We start from the raw sequence: 19,998 nt of genomic DNA, 5'->3' as shown, positions 1-19,998 counted from the left end.
TTATTAAATAATACAATTTAAAAGGCTGTAAAAGTAGTTGACAAAAAATTAAATTTGGATATATATATATATCAACATATAGCAATCAATTAAAAAGTTAAAATTATTAAATAATTACGACATCAATAATGATATACAGCATACACAGTAGGTGGGGTCCAACATATCTACAGCATAAACAGTTTAAAGGGAATAATCACCACCTTGTTTTACATCACATTCAAGAAACTGGAAATTCAAACCTCAAGCTTCACATTCTACTTCATAATCAACCATATCCTTCAACAATCAGAAAACAATTCAATAAAATATGTATATAATTTAAGTTTTGGTAACCGTATGCTCGAAAGAAGCAACATAAGATACAACTTGTGTATGAACCCATACTTTTGACGGTTCCTCAAAAAATAAAAAATAAAAAAGAGAATACCCAGAAACGCTTCCATGGTTGTATTGTAAAAGAAAAAAGTAGGCAGGAGACCAGAGTGCTGGTTGATCCCTCACAGAAATCCCAAGCTGGTACATCAAAGCGGCCAAAAGAGCCTTCATTGAACCATAAAACTGGAACTGAACAAGCACGAATTTCTGGTATGAGTCGGTTGCCATGGAAAATGCAATCAATCTAAGATGTCATTATGGGCACCTTCAGAAGAAAGCGCCATACCTCTTGATCTTGATTTCTTGACCAAGTAGAGCTCATTTTGATGTCTTACCTGCCTAAAGAAAATATACTAAAATTATTATGTCGGTAGAGCAATCTAATTAGAGCCTTATTTCTTCAAAGTTAACAGTATTATATAAACTCTCATTCTTCTTTCATCACCAGAGAAACCCAGAACAAATTGCATGAAGGCCATGACCAATACTTTCTTTTCTTAGACGAGCCATGACGAGTACTTGATGGTAATACTGAGGCAAACCCACTTCACATCCCAAATAGAAAGCAATTGGAATAGCAAGGGAGCAACAAAGCACTGTCTTCCACCACCATTGGCTGCCTGAATGGATTTAATTGAATCTGAAATAATATGGCCCCAGTTAGCATGTAGTTGACACCAATGTGAAAACTGAGAACCACAGAGGGAAGGAAGTGCAAACGTACGGGTAAACTTAGAGGATGGCCAGTTACAGTGTTTATGCAACAAGCTGCAAGATGACACGCTTCTTCACAATAATCAGAAAATACAGTTGGGATATTTATGTTCTTTATTAGCTCCTGAAACAAAAAGCAAAGTCTAAGCTTATTCTAGAAATTCGCAAGCAGTTTTAGAAAGTAGTGAATGCAACCATCAACTAGTGAATCCTGCATTCACATGCAAAAAAATGTGGGAGAATCTCATATGCTCTAGGAATCAGATACGAACTATAGTAGGCAACCAACTTGAATAAGCAGCAATGCCAGCATTTGGAGCAATCACCAAATGAGGAGGTGAATCCTGTCCGAAGAAGGTAAGGCATTAGAAGGAGCAATTTGGCGACTAAGGAGAGGAGGAAAGAAGCAGGAGCATGTGCTAGTTGGGTGACCTTCTGTATGTCTCTATAACAGTCATGGTAAAATCCACTATGCAGCTGCAACGTCACCTTCGACATCAACCCAATGCCTTCAGAGTGGCTGACGTTTACAGTTGAAGATTTGCAAATGCAATCTGGGCCCATGCAATGAGCAAAATTGCAAACATTGATCTTTTCGCCATCCCTGTTTATCAAGAGTAAAATAAACAAGAATTAAGAATCAAGGTTGCATACCATAAATATCGTCATCGAACAGCAGGTAAAATACCACTAGCTTAGGTTTCATCATAATTCACTAGCAGATAATATAAATGTTCATCATAGCAATGGGGTCCTCGCATATCCATTTTAAACTTCAGGTCTTAACCTTACATCATCAATCCAACTCAATAAACGTTCATCTCTAACAATTCGATCCCAACTGCACATATTCTTTCGACTTTCATGACCTCTATAGCTTGCACCAATCCATCAATTGCCTCACCCTTGAGTATAAACTTTCAGTATCAATAACATTCTCAACTGGATATCTAAATCAATGTCATTCCTATTGTAGTTCCAGTTGCAAATCTATTTACCGACTTTGACTCAACTTCTTACCTACTTCTAAATCTAACTTTCCATGGCTGCCCATGGCATAAGTCACCTGCAACATTTTTTGGAGTATGTCCCCAGCTGGGTAACTCAAAAACATAACTAGGCGAGAAAATAAGCTGATTCATCAAGCAAAATGTTGAAGCACAAACATCAAAGATTCTATAACACCACATATAGTCAGTAACTTCCTGCCTGGATAAGAGGGGAAGAAGACATAAAATTGATACTATTAACAATGAGGAAATTTGAGCATACAGAGACAAAATTTCAACCAACTACATCTGACTAAAATGAAAATTGAAAAACCAACTTTTTGTTGAAGCTCTTTAAATGTTCATTCAATTAATTTAAATATGAAGTGTATAATACATTCAAAAATTTAAATCAAATCCAGCCAACCCAACCAAATTAGAAGCACTTACAATAAAATATACCAAAACCTGAGCTTAAAATGCAAGAAACCTAACCTCTGTTGTGGAATTGCAGGCCCAATAAGGTCTATATGGACATGCAGACCAGAGAAGAGGGCACGCAATTCACCAAAAACAGCAAGTTGTTGAAGCTCTTTCTCAGGCCCTTCAGAAGCTCAAGTGTAAGTCAAATTTAATATCAAGTACAATACTCATAACTATAGCACCAGAAACATCAAATAACTTAAAGGAATTATAAAAAAAAAAAAGCTTGTAAAGCAGTTCAAGAAGTTTCTGATAAAAATATGCATTCCTCTAGGATGAGATACGCAGACAACTTTAATTACATCAGATTGCCAGAATGAGGTTGGTATTGTTTCTAAATATTTTGAAGTGGCATTGTTTTTCAAGCAAAGGAAGGAAAGATAAAATCTTGCATGTATAACATAACAAAGAACATAAAGCTGATGGCAACAACATACCAAGATAGTGTATGCATAGCACATTGCTTCCCTCAGGAATCAATCTTTTGATACCAATAACTTGTGTCGCATAATATACCGTAAGTGGCTGAAATTAGGATAAATAGTCACGTCAGTAGCTATAACATGTGCGTTTGGAATGAAATGCAACACATAATATTGGCTCTAACAAAAAGTATTTGTTGCACTGAAAAGTCTATGTTTGAATTTTTCCTAAATTGTAAAACTTTTCATTGTGATATAATTTTGAGAGAGAATGATAATAACTGTTTGCAAACAGACCAGAAAGGGTCATGACCAATGAAAATGAACCATAGAGTACCATACCCAGTGAAGAAGCAAAGCAACGGGAGAATCTAGTGGAATGCACCTCCATTCATAATAATCCTTCCAACTATATAAATCCTCTGATATTAGCACTGAAGGATCTGTGTAATTTAGAGGTTAGTAACACAAACAATTTTACCAAAATGACGCTGGATGCAAAGATTTTACCAGAACAAGGACATAATGAGCTTGGTAGATGCCAACCCTCATTTGCAGACCTGCCATAAGCATGAGTTGTTAAATTATAAGATGAATGTGTATTAAAATTCAATCAAGATCCAACACAAAATCTACAATAATTTTATTTTCATTTCTGACAAGGTACAAAATGTTGCAAAAGAAAAGCAACCAGAAACTGTTAACTTAAGGACCATAACCAGTCTAGGTTTCTAGTCCGGCAGACAAGCAAATTGTCAATGAAAACCACAATGGTTACAAACAGAAAGATGGTATTACATTGACATATCTCCTAAAAGCAAGAGAGAAGAAGAAACCTTCTGCAATAAAAGGATGCAACTGATGCCCCACAAGGACATTCGTGCATCCACATCCCCACACGATGGATTCCCCTTTTGTCCAAGAACGAGCACCTGCTCTCCTGCTTCTCACACACCTATAATATCACACCCAAAAAATTAGTCAGGAATATGTCAGGAACAAGAAAAGTACGGATTATGTTTGCAAATCCACATTTTTATTCACATTTCAAACACAAAAATATAAATTTGCAAATGAACTCCACCCTTTTTTTCTGGAATTAATACAAAAACAAAAAGTAAAAGGCAAAAAATATGAGACGTTTACAGACTAACCCAGAAGCCATATTGATATCCTACCAAGCGAATAATTAACAAGATACCTGTACCGTAGCTTCTTGGGAAAACAAGAATGGAAAATCATTTAAAACATCGACGCGCTTCATCTGCTGCCCTAACCTTTCACATTCTTCCTTATGGAAACTCCAATGCAAAATCTGAATGAATAACAATCAAGTACTACAAAGAAATGGCGTTGACAAGTCTTTCTCATTCGGGAATTAATTATCTTTATAAGCTAATCTAATAGCACTAATCGCATGATTGACTCAGCGTCTCAGTGAGTAAATTCGAATTGGTAAGAAATGAGACGAGGGGAACAAAAGAGAGCAAAATTAAGGAGCACCTGGTGAGAAGCGGAGCAGTATTTAACGGCGGCGCAACGAGCACAACGCCTACTAGGAGGTCCAAGGCACCGAGTCCCCCGCCCCTTCCCGGCGCATTCCATTTGGTAGCGGAAGCCGTTGAAAGTTCAGACTGTAGGACGGTGGAAGGGCACCCAGCGTACCGCCGACAAGGGGGGCACCGGTGCTCCGAAAACGAAATGACGTCGTTTACAAGAAACGATGTTGTTTTGTTATTAACAAAACGATGTCGTTGTGGTGCTGAATAAAACGATGGCGTTTTTGTGCTTGAAGTAAAGGATTTCTTTTTGGTGCTTAAATAAACCGATGTCGTTTTGGGGTCAAACAATTTTGTTTGGACTTGAAAACATAAAATTTTACGTTAAAGCCCAAAACAAAATCGGAATAGGAGTAAGTTTATGAAGATTGGACTTAAAAACATAAAATTGATTTCCATATATACTTTTAACTTGTCGAAAGAAAAACAGTGAATTAAGTCTTACCATATATTAAAAGCCAAGTTTCAGCATGATATAATCGAACTTCTGATTTTATTTTTTATTTTTTATTTTTAAATTCACAAATTTATCCTCATCCCACTATTTAGAAATGTTTTTGCTTTTTCAGAAATATTTTATCATACTGAATGAATTACAATTTAATATCCATTTATGTAGTTTTATAATTTAAATATAATATTATGGTAATTGTTATTAAGTAGAAGAATATTATAATAAATTTAGTATTGACCTAATTTTGTTTTATTTTTTTTAAAGTTAATAATTATATTTATATTAATTAGAAAATTAATTATTAGTAGTCATGATGTTTGAACCATGGAGAAGACTATAAATCTTGTAATAATTTAGAAAGACAAATTTCCAAGAACCAATAAAAAAAAAAAATGCAATTTTGCAAATCAGTTGTTTCAATTCATAACCATGACTAATTTTTTGTCTCTTATCTACCAACTTAATTGAGAATTAATCACCTATTAATTGAACTAATAAAACTAGTAATTAACCTTAAATTCTAAAGAAATTAAAGTAATGTTATGATCGGAAACACATCATTTAAATAATTAAAATTAGAATTATTCGAGCCAAGCAACTCTTACAAAAGAACAATACTATGAATGATGGCAAAGATATATTAATTGCCATGTTAAACTCACACACACATATATATATATACACACATGCAACTGTAACAAATAAAAATAGTACATATTATGAAAGCTGTTCATGCAAGTTTTTAGTTGTTTATCAAATATGTCAAACTTCATTAACTCATTACTATATAATGGCAAATATATATTAATTTACATGTTAATTACACAAGCACATTTATATACACACAGGCAAATGTAATAAAAAAAACAATACATACTATGAAAACAAATTTAGTTTTTAGTTGTTTTATCAAATATGTCAAACGTTATTATAAAATTTATAAGCTTAAATTTACACACACACACACACATATATATATATATAAAAGCTAAATCAATCAATATTAACGTAAAGAGCTTACAAACTCTATTCTTAAAAAAAAAAAAAAAAAGGAAGGTGTTAATTGAACAAAAAATCAAAAATAAATCTATTTTGTTTAATTCTCTTTTTTATTATTATAAACCTAACATAATGTTTATGACTCTTTTTTTAAGATTATCTTTTTATTACTATAATATAATCAACCGTTTCTCAATTATGTATTTATGAAATATTTAAACAAACAAATAAACTAATATCGTTTATAAACTTATATCATTTAAATATCTAATAATTTATTTATTTATATAAAAAATTAATATATATTTTGAAGGAATGTTTTACACTAAATGTAACGACCCCGGAAAATATAAAAAAGAAATGAGTATTTAAATATATCGAATGCGGAAGCGAGATCAAAATTTCAGTTAACATCCCTTACACAAAAAACCAAAAAAACGTACTTAAAATATAAAAGGTTAAACTAACTAAGAAAGAAAACTCGAAAATAAACTATGCGTATGACTACAGAGTCTTTAGGCATCCCCTTCGTCGTCCTCCTGCGGAACGGGCTCGGGAACCATGTCTTCCTGATCTGAAATGGTTAATTAAGGAGTGAGCTACACTAGCCCAGTAAGAACATCACGATATCTCACCGTCACGGAGATAAAGGTGGGTAGAAAAACACAAAAAAGACCAATGGAGCATAATTTACAACAAACTCGTTTATTAACATGAAAACCTTAACCATCCACTTACCTTGGTGGAATTTATGAAAACAATATGAGAAAAACAATAACATTATCATAATCATTGAATAATCTAAGCTGTAAAACATAACACTTATCACGCCTCTTGTAATTCAATCATTGTACAACATATCTTTTTCTCATTTACCAGCCTACTAGTATCCGTGGGGGTCCATAGGGGTTCCGCTACCCGTTAACCTTTAACATTCATAATCAGTTTCCAGGACCGTCCCCATACCCCGTCCGGTATGGGCGCCAAAACCATAAACCTCAATACCCCGTCCGGTATGAGGGTGAAACGGGCCGTCCCCATACCCCGTCCGGTATGGGCGCCAAAACCATAAACCTCAATACCCCGTCCGGTATGAGGGTGAAACGGGCCGTCCCCATACCCCGTCCGGTATGGGCGCCAAAACCATAAGATCTCCATACCCCGTCCGGCATGTGAGACCACAATCCCGGTAGGGTTCCCTACGGACCCGGTCCGTCCACCATCTCCCAGGATATCTAGTCAGGCTGACCCCATCATACAATTATCAGTCTACACAATCTTTCATTTTCCTTTTCCTCAATAAGCATCATCAATTCACATTTAAACAAGCAAATCGTAATTCATGCCGAACAGACAACATACAGTATCAGTTCTTCAGTCATTCAACCCATAATTAATAAAAACGTAGTACATGCACACAAATCTGTAAAATGAACACATCAAACCCCATAATGCATTTAAAGCTGTAAAACAGTGTAAAACATGCCAAACAACAGTAAATCATTAATCACACTAGACTCGGGCTCCATTAGCAACCTTAAGCAATTTCACACATACGTTAATTCAAGAAATACCGTTTTATCATTTTGAACTTTAATACCGTGATAGGAAATAGGGTGAGGGGTCCTTACTTGTTTTCGGGATCCGAATACGATTCACAGTGCGCCTGCAGGCTGTCCCTAATTTTCCCTGAATTTTTTCCGGGGAACTGAAACACGCTAACAGTACCTGCACGGGTTCCAAAAAAAATCCAAATTAGGCCCAGGGCCTCTTTCGGCCCAAATCGCAACTCCGGCACGGCGGCTCCGCCGTGCTCCGGCGACGGCGCCGCCGCTGGCGGCGGCAAGTCGCCTCGGGTTGACTGTTTTCGGCCGTTTTTGGCCGAATTCGGCCACACTCGCATTGGTCCTTGTCAGAAAACAACCCTAGGGCCCTCGGGGGGCCAAAAAATCACGGAAAAGCGGAGCTTACCGGCGGCGGCGCTCTCGGGTACGGCGACTCTCCGGCGAAGTTCGTGTTTTGGTGATTTGGCTTCGGTCAACCTGTAGAGAAAAGAATGGTGATCACGGTGATATAAAAATTGCATCGAACGGAGGCCGGGAAGGGCCTCGTCGGAGGCAAAAACCGAGAGGGGGCGCGGCGGCGCCGCTGGGCTTCGGCCGCGTATTCCGGCCGTTTGGCCGGGATTTCGGCTTCGATTTGGCCATAGGAGGAATCAGTGGGGAAAAACGAGTCGGGGGTATGAAATTTACCTCGATCGGCGGTCGGAAATTTCCCCGGTGCGGCGGCGAGTGGCGGCGGGTGGCGGCGGTCGGCCTCTGGTTCGTCTTCTCCGGCGAGCGGCTGGCGGCTAGGGTTTTTGGTCTGGTGTGGGGGTTCTATTTATAACCCCTTGCCTTTTGATCACAGCCGTTCGTTTCGTTTTAATCTGGGCCGTTCGTTTTTGATTGAATCTGGGTCGTCCGTGCGTTTGAATCTGGGCCGTCCGATCGCGTGATTGATCTGGGCCGTCGGATCGCACCCACGCGGATCGCCAACGTGGCTCCTTTCGGAGTGACGCGATCTTGCCACGTGGCAGGCCCCGGTTGGCCGGGACTGCTGACCGGGCCTGCTGACGTGGCTGCTGACGTGGCCCCCCCTTTTTTTTTTTTTTTTTTCCTCCTCCTTTCCGGGCGCTACACTAAAAGCAAATATGCATAAAGAATTGAGAGACTCTCAAACAAAATAGTTAAATCAAGTATTATCATCAAATCCCGACTAAAAAAGAATAAACCCAACTTAGCCAACAACCAACCTAGCCTAACTCAACCTAGAAGTATAGCAAGTAAACCCAACTTCATAATCTACTCATGTATGCCAAGAAATAAGAAATAAGATGTTTGATCCCATTATCTACAAAATCTCTTTAAATATGTAAGGATCATCTTTTTTAAAGAAAATAAATAATTATAAAAACTAACTAATTTTGATATTAAAGTGGCCTATGCACATCGTTCTTACATCATAAACCAAGCATGTTAATATAAGAGCAAAGAGACATAAAACATAAGCTAAGAAACAAAACATCATATTAATAGTTCTATTTACACATATTTTGGTCAATTCATATGAAAAAAAAAATGAATCTTTATTTACATTAATGGATTCCTCTAGGTCAATACTTGATTGGAATTGTTAATCTTATTATGAACATTGCTTAGAAACACATAACAATAAAATGAATTCTATTTATGGATAACGTAATGTCATTTTTGTTGGAGTTATAATGTTGTAACAAATTATTTTATTTGCCTTTTTTATTTTACCATATTGAATCGTCCAAAATTGAACAATTCAATAAAATAAACTTTTTGTGGGCGAATATTTACTCTTTCAATATCTATATAAGATTATACAAAATGTGATTAAAGTTGAGTCAATTTCAGTTATTTAAAATTTCTAACACATAATATAATTAAGCAAAGTGCACTCCTCGTTGTCAACAACCCTTCAAAATTTGAATCAACAGTTTCACATTGTTGAAAGTATACATCTACCACTTGTTTCAGATCCCTTTAAACATCTTAGCTTCTATTAAAAAGACATAATCTTAAAGTACTTCTTTACTTTCAGCACAAATAGAAAAAAAAATTGATTACGACTCAATCAAAACATGGTAAGTCAAATAAATGGCAAATAAGTTGATCTATTTTGTTTAGGAAGTTAATGGATGATTTAAAACAATTTAAACTTTTATTTGATCCCAAAATTTAGTCCTTTAAAGAGTCTTCCCTTTCTCTTAAGATACTTTGCAGTTTAAAATTTTTTTTTCCACTTTAGTCTATCCTCCTTAAAGGAGAAGATTTTCCACGGGATTAGGAAAGAAAATCCCATGGAGCTTTCCCTTTTATGGTTTGAAATATCTCTTATTTATGGCCAAATTCCCTTTCTTTTTCTTTCTTGATTCCTTCTTCTACTTGAATCGAATTGTAGGGACTATTATACCATTGGGTTAATGGGGTTGTTTCTTCATTGATTGGGCTTTGTTGTAAACTCACTTCTCTTGGCTACCCCTTCTCTCTTATGGGACAGTGTGTGAGAAATCAAATCATACATAAATGATCAAATTCTCGAATGCCCTGAAAATGAAATGTCATAACATACGGTGTTTGGAAATGGTTGAAGTAGTTGAATAGGAGGATCACTATGACTATAGCCCTTATTAAATTTACCAAAGATGAAACTGATTTAAGAATTAGATAGTATTTAATTATCAAAAAGAAAAAAATAATAATATAAAGATTTTACCTGAAACACATGGCTACATGAACTCATTCACGTTTGATCGTCATGAAGATGATAGAAAGAGTTGTGCACGACAATGTGTCTTTATGGATAACTGTTGGAGACTAGCAATTGTAGGGAACAACAACTTGTTCTAAGGCCAACTATGAAGGTTGGCTAGTGGTGGAGGTGGCTGATCTTGCAATGGTCGGTGATTGGAGGGTAGTGGCTGACTATGAAGCATGAACCATTTTAAGCTCTTTTATATCAGCAATAACAACTGAATAAGGTTTGTAAAAGAATTTAAATATTACTTAACCTAAAACTTTATACTTGCATTAAGAATTATTTTTTTATTGATGTATTATATTCAATATTAAAGCTTTATATATACAAGTTTTTTAAGATTAAAAAAGGAATAGATATTTAATTACAATTATACATTTTAATTTGATTTATCTTTTCTCTAATACTTTGATTTGTTTTCTTTCTAACACTTTGATCTACTTTATTTTTAGTATCATAATTTTCTTCCTCTTTAATAATATTGAAAACAAATAGGGACATGTGATGAGGGCATGTGGTGAATTTTCATCATAAATATTATTTTCTCTATATTTTCTTTTAAATTTTTTTAATAAATTATAATTACATCTAATAGTAAAAATAATGTGAAAATTATATATAACAAATGTATACAGCATAGAATATATGGACTATTGTAAAGAATAAAAATATTTATTTTTAATCCTCTATGTAATATTTAAGATTTTTGAAATTTGTAAATATATTATATGAATTTAACAATATATTTATAGTAAGAAAAATAATATTAACTAAGAATAAACTAAAAATAAAACAATCAAAATAACATAAAAAAAAAATCCTCTAAAATTTTAAGACTAAAAATTTTAAAAATGTAACTAAATAGTTCTTATGTATTGAAAATTTCTATTTTACTTTTATGTATATAAACATATGTTCATGACTGAATTTTTAACTACAAGATGTAAAATTATAAGTTCATATAATGACCAGAAGAAATTCGAACCACAAAAATTGAATTGTGGGAAAAACCAAGTATTTGAATCACAATTAAATAATTATAATCTTGTTCTACAATTACTCTAATTATGAATTTAACTCAATAAATATCTCATGAAGTGAAGAGTGCTGATGAGTGCGTCCCTCAAAAACCTCCAACACCAAGTTGCGTACTTAACAGACAAGTTATCATAACCCATAGTTGTAACTATTGAACCATTCAACATCCCAAAAGGAAAAAAGAAAAACCTAAGGGTACATATGCACATACAATATAGTGTCATCGATTCAAGGAGGCATTAGCAACAAAATTGAATTACAGTATGAGAAACATAGGTCTCTCTAGTAGTTCACATTAATGTCAGATAGTAACCTTGTTACAGCCAGTCCAACTCCACACAACTGGAGACGACAATTCCTAGACCATTTCCCATCAACCAAACTAACCTTCGCAATTTGGGGATCCACATAAGCATTTATGTTTTCCATTTGGTGCACTACTACTCTTAGTATGATTTGCAGTCTTAGTTCCATAATCACATGTCAACTCTGTTAAGGGAGGAATGTGCTTTATGGCAAAGAAAGCAATATGGACAAATGATTCATTGTTATGTTCATAAACAACTGACTGCCAGAAAATGTTTGGGTCGCAACTATGGTTCATGAATCGAGCAACATTTCCAACATTCTTAGCACTTATTTTAAGGGGCGATGGGCCATCTAAATCCTCAATACTATCATTAGAATTATATTCTTCTATTAACAAAGGTTCATAATTCCACTTCAACCTCCCATGAGAATGGGATGAATAAAAATATAGTCATCATCATCCCTATCTTGTCTTACCTTTTCTCCGTCTATGACTTCACCTGTATATTCACAAATGAAGGTACCATCACGCATAACATCACATGATCGCAGGTTTCAGCCCCTATCCTTTGTTTTAAAAATTTTCAAGTGGACCTTTATACCCATATGAGAATCTTGGTCCTTGCAGTTCGGGAAACAAGGACATATGGGACTACATTCATATATCAATGGCTTCCTACTTACTAGAACCCATTAGTAGTATTAAGGAAGTCACCTCTATTTTTTCGAATGCAAGAACATTTCAAATTTCCTGGATGACATGCACTACGATAGTTGCAACCATATGAAGGTTTTGTCAATTTGAATGGTCTTGAATACTTGACCTTCTGGTAATAGGTGAAATAAGTAGGCCCCTTCTCACCATCAACATCATTTACAAGTGAAATAGGTAAACTTTTAACTCCTGAAAGGAGGTTAGGAAGAATGACTCCATTCCTTGTAGACAAACATTCCTTCCATTTCATAATTGATTTCCATACAGCATAAGCACTCAATTGCCCAGGTGATCTGAACAATTTATATTTGAATGTATTGCATCCAAAATTCCCCTTCTCTATCCATGACTCCTTGATTGAATAAAGTCCATCATAGACATATACCTTAATTGTTGTATTAACAATAGTTATGCCTCGAATGATTCTCACAAGATTTCCTCGTTGCAAACTCATCTCTAATGCAAGATTACCTATTGCGGAATCCAATATCAACAATGGAGTCCAAAACCCCGTATATACATCATCAATCAGAAACTCAAAATACTAAGCAAACCCTTCCGACTTGACCCGCACTCAACAGGGGAGTGAAAACCAAGGTAACTAGGAAAGAAATAGAGAACTAGAATTGAAAAGACGCCACGAGACTTACCTTGATAAATGATCCCAATTTCTAGCACAACAAGTCGGTCGAAACCCACTTACTCACCCTTGCAAGCTTAAAATTTTAAAACAAGAATACCTTAATTTTATTAATAAGCTGAATATTTTGAATTGAATAATAAAGAAAAAATGATCTCATAATTAATGGTATAAATTACCTAGGAAATTAAATATAGACTAAAATAAAAAACTAACAAGAATTAAGAAAATTACAACTAAAATAGCATAAATATGATTTTCTTATGAGGAAAACTCTTTAAATAGAGAATATTTTAATTAATTGTGATTGATTTAGGGGAAGAGATTCTGCCAAAATACTTTCCTCTTTCTTAAGTATTTTCCTTTTCCGCGAGATTTGGCATTTAATGGGCTTTACTCTTTCTCAATATAGCTTGCAATTTAGGAGCAATTTTCCCTCTTGGCTGATCTTTAATTATGAAGATTTTTCATATGATTAGGAAATAAGATTCCATGAGAATTTTTCCTTTTTCATGTCTTGCATAATTTTTTCATTTTCTTATTTATTTTTCTCTTGTACTTAAGGTGAATATAATATACTATTATACCATTGGGTTAATGGTCATGTTGTCTTCTTTTCTTGGACTTTTTTAATGGGTCCAATCTCATCTTCTTCATTGATCTACACTTGAATAAAAAGTTAGAAGACTTGTTGTAATCTTTTAGCTCTCCCCCTTATAATGAGCCCACTTGGCCTTGAAATATCCTCTCCACCAACTTGACCCATGTCCATGTTCACATCATCCCTTCTATCTTCAAAAAAATTCGTTCTCGAATTTGAACTTGCATAAAAAAGAGAAATGTCACAAACATCAAAGGTAGTAAACACATCATACTCACCTAGGAGATCAATTATATAGGCATTGTCATTGATATACTCTAGAACTTGAAAAAGTCCGTCTCCTTGGGGGTTCAACTTAAATTTTCGCTGATTGGGAAATCTTTTGTTTCGCATATGAACCCATACCCAATTACCGAGTTGGTACACTACTCGCTTTCTTCCTTTATTAATGTGTCATGCATAGGATTCATTTTTCTTTTAGGTATGCTACCTGGCCTTTTCATGTATGGCTTTAACAAGTTCTGTTCTCCGCTGACCATCGATATTTTGAATTTCCTGCAAAGGTAAAGGCATGAGATCCAACAGAGTTAAAGAATTAAAACCATAAACAATCTCAAAAGGTAAAAATCCTGTAGATGTATGAATATTCCTATTATATGTAAATTCTACCATAAGCAAACAATCCTCCCATGTTTTCAAGTTTCGACCAACTATAACTCTCAATAAGGATCCTAAGGTCATGTTAACGACCTCAGTCTGACCATTAGTCTAGGGGTAACATTCAGTTGAGAATAAAAACTTAGTTCTTAATTTACCCCACAGAACTCTCCAAAACTGACTAAGGAATTTCACATCCCTATCACTCATAATTGTCTTAGCAATGCCATGAAGTCTCACAACATCTATGAAAAATAAATTTGCAATATTTGTCGCATCATCAATTTTATGGCATGCAATGAAGTATGTCATCTTATTATATCTATCCAATATGCTATCATTACCTCTCCTGGTCCTAGGTAATCCTAATACAAAATCCATAGATATATATATCCAATGTGTTGTAGGCACAAGTAAATGTGTGTATAATCTATGAGATAGAACCCTAGATTTGGCCTGCTTACATATAATGCACTTACTACAAATTCGCTTAATATCTTTTCTTATGTTAGGCCAAAATAAATGTTCATTTAATATATATAGAGTTTTAATTACCCCAAAGTGCCCCATCAGTCCCCCACTATGAGCCTCACGCATCAATAATTCCTTGAGCGAACAGTTAGGTACACATAACTTACCATCCTTAATGAGGAAATCATCATGTCTATAAAATTTTTGGAATGCAGAATGCTCACATGCATGATAAGTAGTGGAAAATTCATTATCATTAGCATACATTTCCTTAATATGTTCAAATCCTAACAACTTAATGTTAAGTATAGAAATTAAAGCATACTTGCGAGATAACGCATCAGCAACAATATTATTCCTACCTTTTTTATACTTAATTACGTAGGAAAAAAATTTTATGAATTCGACCCACTTACCGTGACGACGATTGAGTTTACCTTGACCTTTAAGATGTTTTAGGAATTTATGGTATATGTGGATCATAAACTCCTTTAGCAATAAATAGTGCTGCATACCTCTAATACTCTCACAAAGGCATACAACTCCTTATCGTAGGTTGAGTAGTTTAACGTGCGCCACTAAGTTTCTCACTGAAATAAGCCACGAGATGCCCTTCTTGCATCAGAACTACTCCTATACCAATACCTGAAACATTACATTCAAGCTCAAAAGTTTTATTAAAGTCAGGTAAAGCTAAAATAGGTACATAATATAATTATAAACCTAGATATTATAATGTCTTTCTGTGTATTATGTGCTTGAGTCACATATATAATATGTTTTTGTAGATACTGATGCATATTCCAAATAGAGACTAATTGTCTGTCTATGTGCAACACCATCTATTTTGGTTGCATGCTGTGTTTTTATAAAAGCTTTTCTTCCTGAAATTTTGTTCATATTGTTTAATGATTGGTCATTTGTTTCTTGTTAAAAACAAGGATCTTCTGATAGAAATTTTGTTCATATAGTAAATGGCAGAAGTCTTAATTTGGGAGAAAATGGAGTAGGTTATTTCACAAGATTGTTTCTTCTTAAAAGAAGAGTATGTAACAAGATTATGATAAACTTCCTTTAAAAGTGAAGATTTTGATCAATATTTGTCTTGAATGGTTCAGTCTGGTTTGTCATTAAATAGGAATTTTTGAGCGATTTTGTGGGATTCTTCATGAAGGAGAAATTGACAAACGAGTTCAATTTTTAATTGAAAGCCTTTTTGCTGTTAGGAAAGCCAAATTCCAGGCAAATTCTTTCTGCCTCAATAGCAGTACCAGTACTTTCATATTTATTTGTGTTCATTTCCTTTTTCCACAAATAGCGAAAATCTTAAAATGTCCTCTATGAACAATAAAATTCCAGGGGTACCCTGCTGTTCGTCCGGAGCTGGATCTTGTAGAGCTAGAAGATCAGTTGACCCATGAGATATCTATCCAGGAAGATATAGAGCCAGAAATAACTCTTGGTATGATTAGAATATTAACTTGTTTGCATGTGTCTGTTTAATTTATTTACAGGTATATATGAATAAGTGCACTCCCTTGGTGCTCTTGAATATGTGCATTCTTTGTAGTAGAAAAAGAGAAAAGAAACCATGCGTTTTTGGCCCAGAGAAGGCCAATTGCACCATCCAAAAGAAAGTCTCAAGTTCAGACTTTCTTTTGCTTCTTTTTGTTTCTTGTCTCAACTTTGACCATTGGTCAGTGTCTCAGCCTTAGGTTCCTTCCATTTTGTTCTGGAAATTCTATCATTCCTTCCCCTAGGAAACTCCTAATGGCAGAGAGGAAATCTCTGATGTTGCTGTCAAAGAGGAAACTTATGGTTCCTTAGAATCGTGGAAAATGGACAATTTAGCTTGGCCTTCTAACTCTTCATCTTTGAGATGAAATGGTTTTCCGCATGGATCTAATGGGCTAAAGTTAAAGATCTTGGAGCAAGAATGTGCAAGGGACGACAAGGACATTTTAGTGATTCAGTTAAAACAGAACGGACAACTTTTAGAGTCAAGAGAAGTTAACTGAGGGGCAAGAGAGTCATTCTGTTTCTTGAGGGTTCAGAGGCTGGCAGAGTGATTGAGAGTCATCTTCTATATCATTCTCTTATGATGGCTCTTTTGGCCTTTCTAATCTTGGTTTGGCTTCAGTACTGTCATCTTCTTAGAATTCAGAAGTTCAAGTGAGCTTTAATAGGTAGTCTGCAGCTTGTCCAGTAAGTGGAATAACAATTGACTTTAATACTGTGGTGGATAAGTTGGTAGCACTCTCAGAAGAAGTAGGTTTTATGGATCTTAACCGAAGGCTCCATTCACCCCACATATCAGCGCTTGAAACAAAAAGGGAGATGTAAATTTCAAATTGCGTAGAGTGAGATAAGGGGAAGAATGAGAATAGACAACTTAATGACTCCCCACCTGACCTCTAAGGCCTAGAGGGCTTAGTTCCACTTTTTAATCCTCCTAAGGCCAGATCTATGTCTAAGGAGAACAAAAATGGTTGTTTATGCCACCATCTATAAACAGAAGAGAATTTGTTAAAAGAGGAAAGGCTCACAATAATTTGTCTTCTTCAGAGGGTTTGTCATTGATGTTTGGAGATGTTTTGGATGGGTTTAGATTAGCATGGACAAATTCGTTGCTAGTTCTTCAAACGGTTATATTGTTTTCTTATAACCAAGGGCCTTTGAGAGGAAATCCCTCCCTAATTCTTGTTTGGTGCCAAATTCCAAGTACATCCTAGGAGGAAACAAGAGAGTCTTAGGGTGGTGAAAGACCTTAGCTTCGGGCATCCAACTCTCAAATGATGCCAATGTTCCATATGGTGGTGCATTACCTACTAATAAGGTATCACCAAACTTGGATAAGTAACTGGTTTCATATTGGGTTTTTTGAGAAAAACTTAAGAAATTTAGTAGAATGTTAGGAGTTAAATGTCGTCAACTTCAAGATCATGTAATGGACTTAATCTACTGAAAAGAGCCCGCTTATTAGTAGAATCGTATGTTGGAATGAGAGGGGTAAATGACTAAGGCAAGAAGACAGTAATCAAAAGTATCCTTGTCCTGAATAAAAGTGGAATTCATTATGGTGCCTATTTATTCATCGAAGGAAAAATCATGAAAGGTAACTAGTTGCCCTTAAACATCTCCCTACATTACAAAAAAGAGCAACTGGAAACACTCTGGCCTAATGCTTTATCATTCCTGAGGTCCCAAACTGCTCTAATCTTTCTTTCCTCAAAAGATCTCTCAAGCTATTTTGCTTCAACCTAATCAATAAGGCTTTAGTCCTGACCCTCGAAAAAGAGTTGATAAACTTTCTTTTTGTAGAGCCTTGCATCAGTAACCTGAGCATCTATAGAGAAGTGTTCTCTTACCTCCCTACCATTTTAAGCTATCATTTCTTGATAAGACTTTGCACCTCTTATCATTGGCAAATCTAGGAAAAAACTGGGTAGGATAATTTTAGCTCAAAGAGAGAAAATGTGTTTCATTATGTAATTTGAAATATGCTCTACTCATTTTGATATGGAAAATGCTGGCTGTTTTATATTTTCTTTTGTCATTAATAAAGACATAACAACCTGTTGCATGATACATTGAGAAATGTGTTATACCCTAATAATTTGATCTATGGACAGAATTGTTGTGGTAAAAAGTCATAATGCCGGAGAAATCATTACCGCAAGACATAGAGGGTGGTCATTAGCGTGTATATCGCAAAATTGATTTTTGATGAAATAAAAAAGGCATATATGGTAGAATCGTTACCATAGAATACAACCCTAATCGAAATGCATGCTTTTGTTTCACACCCTATAGGGATAATGAGAAGAGATATATTTTACATCCTAGAGGGTCTATAATTGGAGATACTATTTTTTTTTTGGTACAGAAGTTTTTATGAAAATGGGAAGTGCTCTATCTTTGAGTGTAGTTTGAACTATTGATTTGCGTAGTTGGAAGTAATCATTTAGGTTTACGACAAAATCTAGAAATTGATCACCGATTCAATTTCTACTAAATCCCTGTTGATCTCTGACTTTGAGCTCAACCATTAGTAATTGAAGTTATACTTGCAACTCTTTTCTTCTCCTTTTGACGGGTATATTGTCTTCAATGAATTGATATGCTCCTGGGTGCAAATTGGACTGTGTGCTTCAGTTTGTGATTTTATTTGAATGTTATTTATATTATTTTGTAATTGGTATATGAGTATCACTTAATTAATTAATATATAAATCTATTAAAAAAATATCTTGATGAGAAAATATCACTAAGATTTTATTCTCTTATTTCATGTTTGGAATGCATTTTATGTCATTGCTAATTTAACTAGTTTTTTGAGTTGATGAAGTTCATGTTACTATTTATGCTTAGTGTAGGAATTGTCAGAGCAACTCGGAATCCGATTATCAAACGAGCGACTTCAAGATCCTATGATGCAAGACTCTTTCGAATCAATCTTCCCAAAGGATAACCCCAAGAACACTAGATTTTCCATAAACTTCCTCACATCCATTGGACTTGGTGGTATCACAAAAAATCCATGAGAATACTTGAAGATCATGCCACGGCTCATCTTGCAACAACAGAAGCAAGTTTCAGAATTAGAATCAGAATCAGATGGATCTAAGAGCGGTAGCTCATCAAAATCAGATTCGGCTTCAGATTCATCAAGTTCTTACAAAAGTGAAAGGGAAATCATGAAAATTATATTCTACCGTTTGGAAGTTTAATTAAATTGATTTTAATTGATTTTAGAAATTCAGTCAGAAAGTAAAATTTGGACCGTTGTATTATGTTATATATTAAATTGTACATCTATTTTTGAAGAAGGGATGAGGAAGTGCCAACAAGTGGTATTGGTCATGAGTGGGTTTGGGTTTTAGGGCTCTCATTAAATGAGAAGGCCTTTGGGTTGCATTTGGTGGACTTGGGTCTTTTAAATTTTTTGTGGTTTTGGGTTTTTCAATTTACATCTCTGGGTTGGTTTGTTGGTTAAAATTTTGGATTTTGGGATGGACTTTAGAAAAAGAAAATAATATTAATCGTAATAATAACAATAATATCTTCAAGTAACAAAGCATACATATTGTTACAACCCACTTTTACTAATCAATTATTTCATTCCAAGGCTTAATAATACTTGTTTTCCATAGAATCTCACATATTTTCTCTACTGACCAATGACTTGAAATTAACTTAAATATGCAATAAGCAGCATATATGTATATACCTCTCTACTT

General features: G+C 34.8%; 2 protein-coding genes across 7 annotated transcripts; both read right to left on the bottom strand.

Annotated features, from left to right (window-relative positions):
• Window positions 1–299: 299 nt before the first annotated feature.
• On the bottom strand, window positions 300–4,703 carry LOC110808611 (zinc ion binding protein). Of its 6 annotated transcripts, XR_015814047.1 has the most exons (13): window positions 4,490–4,703; window positions 4,188–4,301; window positions 3,823–3,941; window positions 3,497–3,546; window positions 3,329–3,429; window positions 3,002–3,089; window positions 2,577–2,685; window positions 1,525–1,696; window positions 1,365–1,436; window positions 1,103–1,216; window positions 867–1,018; window positions 665–717; window positions 300–567 (listed from the first exon to the last, which is right to left on the bottom strand). XR_015814047.1 is itself a non-coding variant. In XM_022034158.2 (11 exons), the coding sequence occupies exons 1-11, from the start codon at window positions 4,589–4,591 to the stop codon at window positions 926–928; spliced, it is 1,134 nt and encodes a 377-aa protein (XP_021889850.1). In that variant the 5' UTR covers window positions 4,592–4,703; the 3' UTR covers window positions 300–925. The 6 variants fall into 6 exon arrangements, 1 of the variants encoding a protein (XP_021889850.1); XR_015814045.1 differs by having other exon boundaries at window positions 665–1,018; XR_015814046.1 differs by having other exon boundaries at window positions 300–717.
• Window positions 4,704–11,717: 7,014 nt separating this feature from the next.
• Window positions 11,718–14,599, bottom strand: SUVH1 (SU(VAR)3-9 homolog 1). Its single transcript, XM_088210328.1, is given in 6 exon segments — window positions 11,718–12,115; window positions 12,118–12,363; window positions 12,366–12,860; window positions 13,759–13,850; window positions 14,121–14,259; window positions 14,446–14,599. Coding segments are annotated over 6 exon segments (1,494 nt in total). The 3' UTR covers window positions 11,718–11,747.
• Window positions 14,600–19,998: the final 5,399 nt, after the last annotated feature.

This window comes from Carica papaya, chromosome 8 (assembly GCF_054855325.1).
Source record: "Carica papaya isolate Zhongbai chromosome 8, ASM5485532v1, whole genome shotgun sequence".
Lineage (NCBI taxonomy): Eukaryota > Viridiplantae > Streptophyta > Magnoliopsida > Brassicales > Caricaceae > Carica > Carica papaya.
The sequence above is the reverse complement of the archived record's forward strand: the minus strand, read 5'-3'. Positions and strand labels throughout refer to the sequence as shown.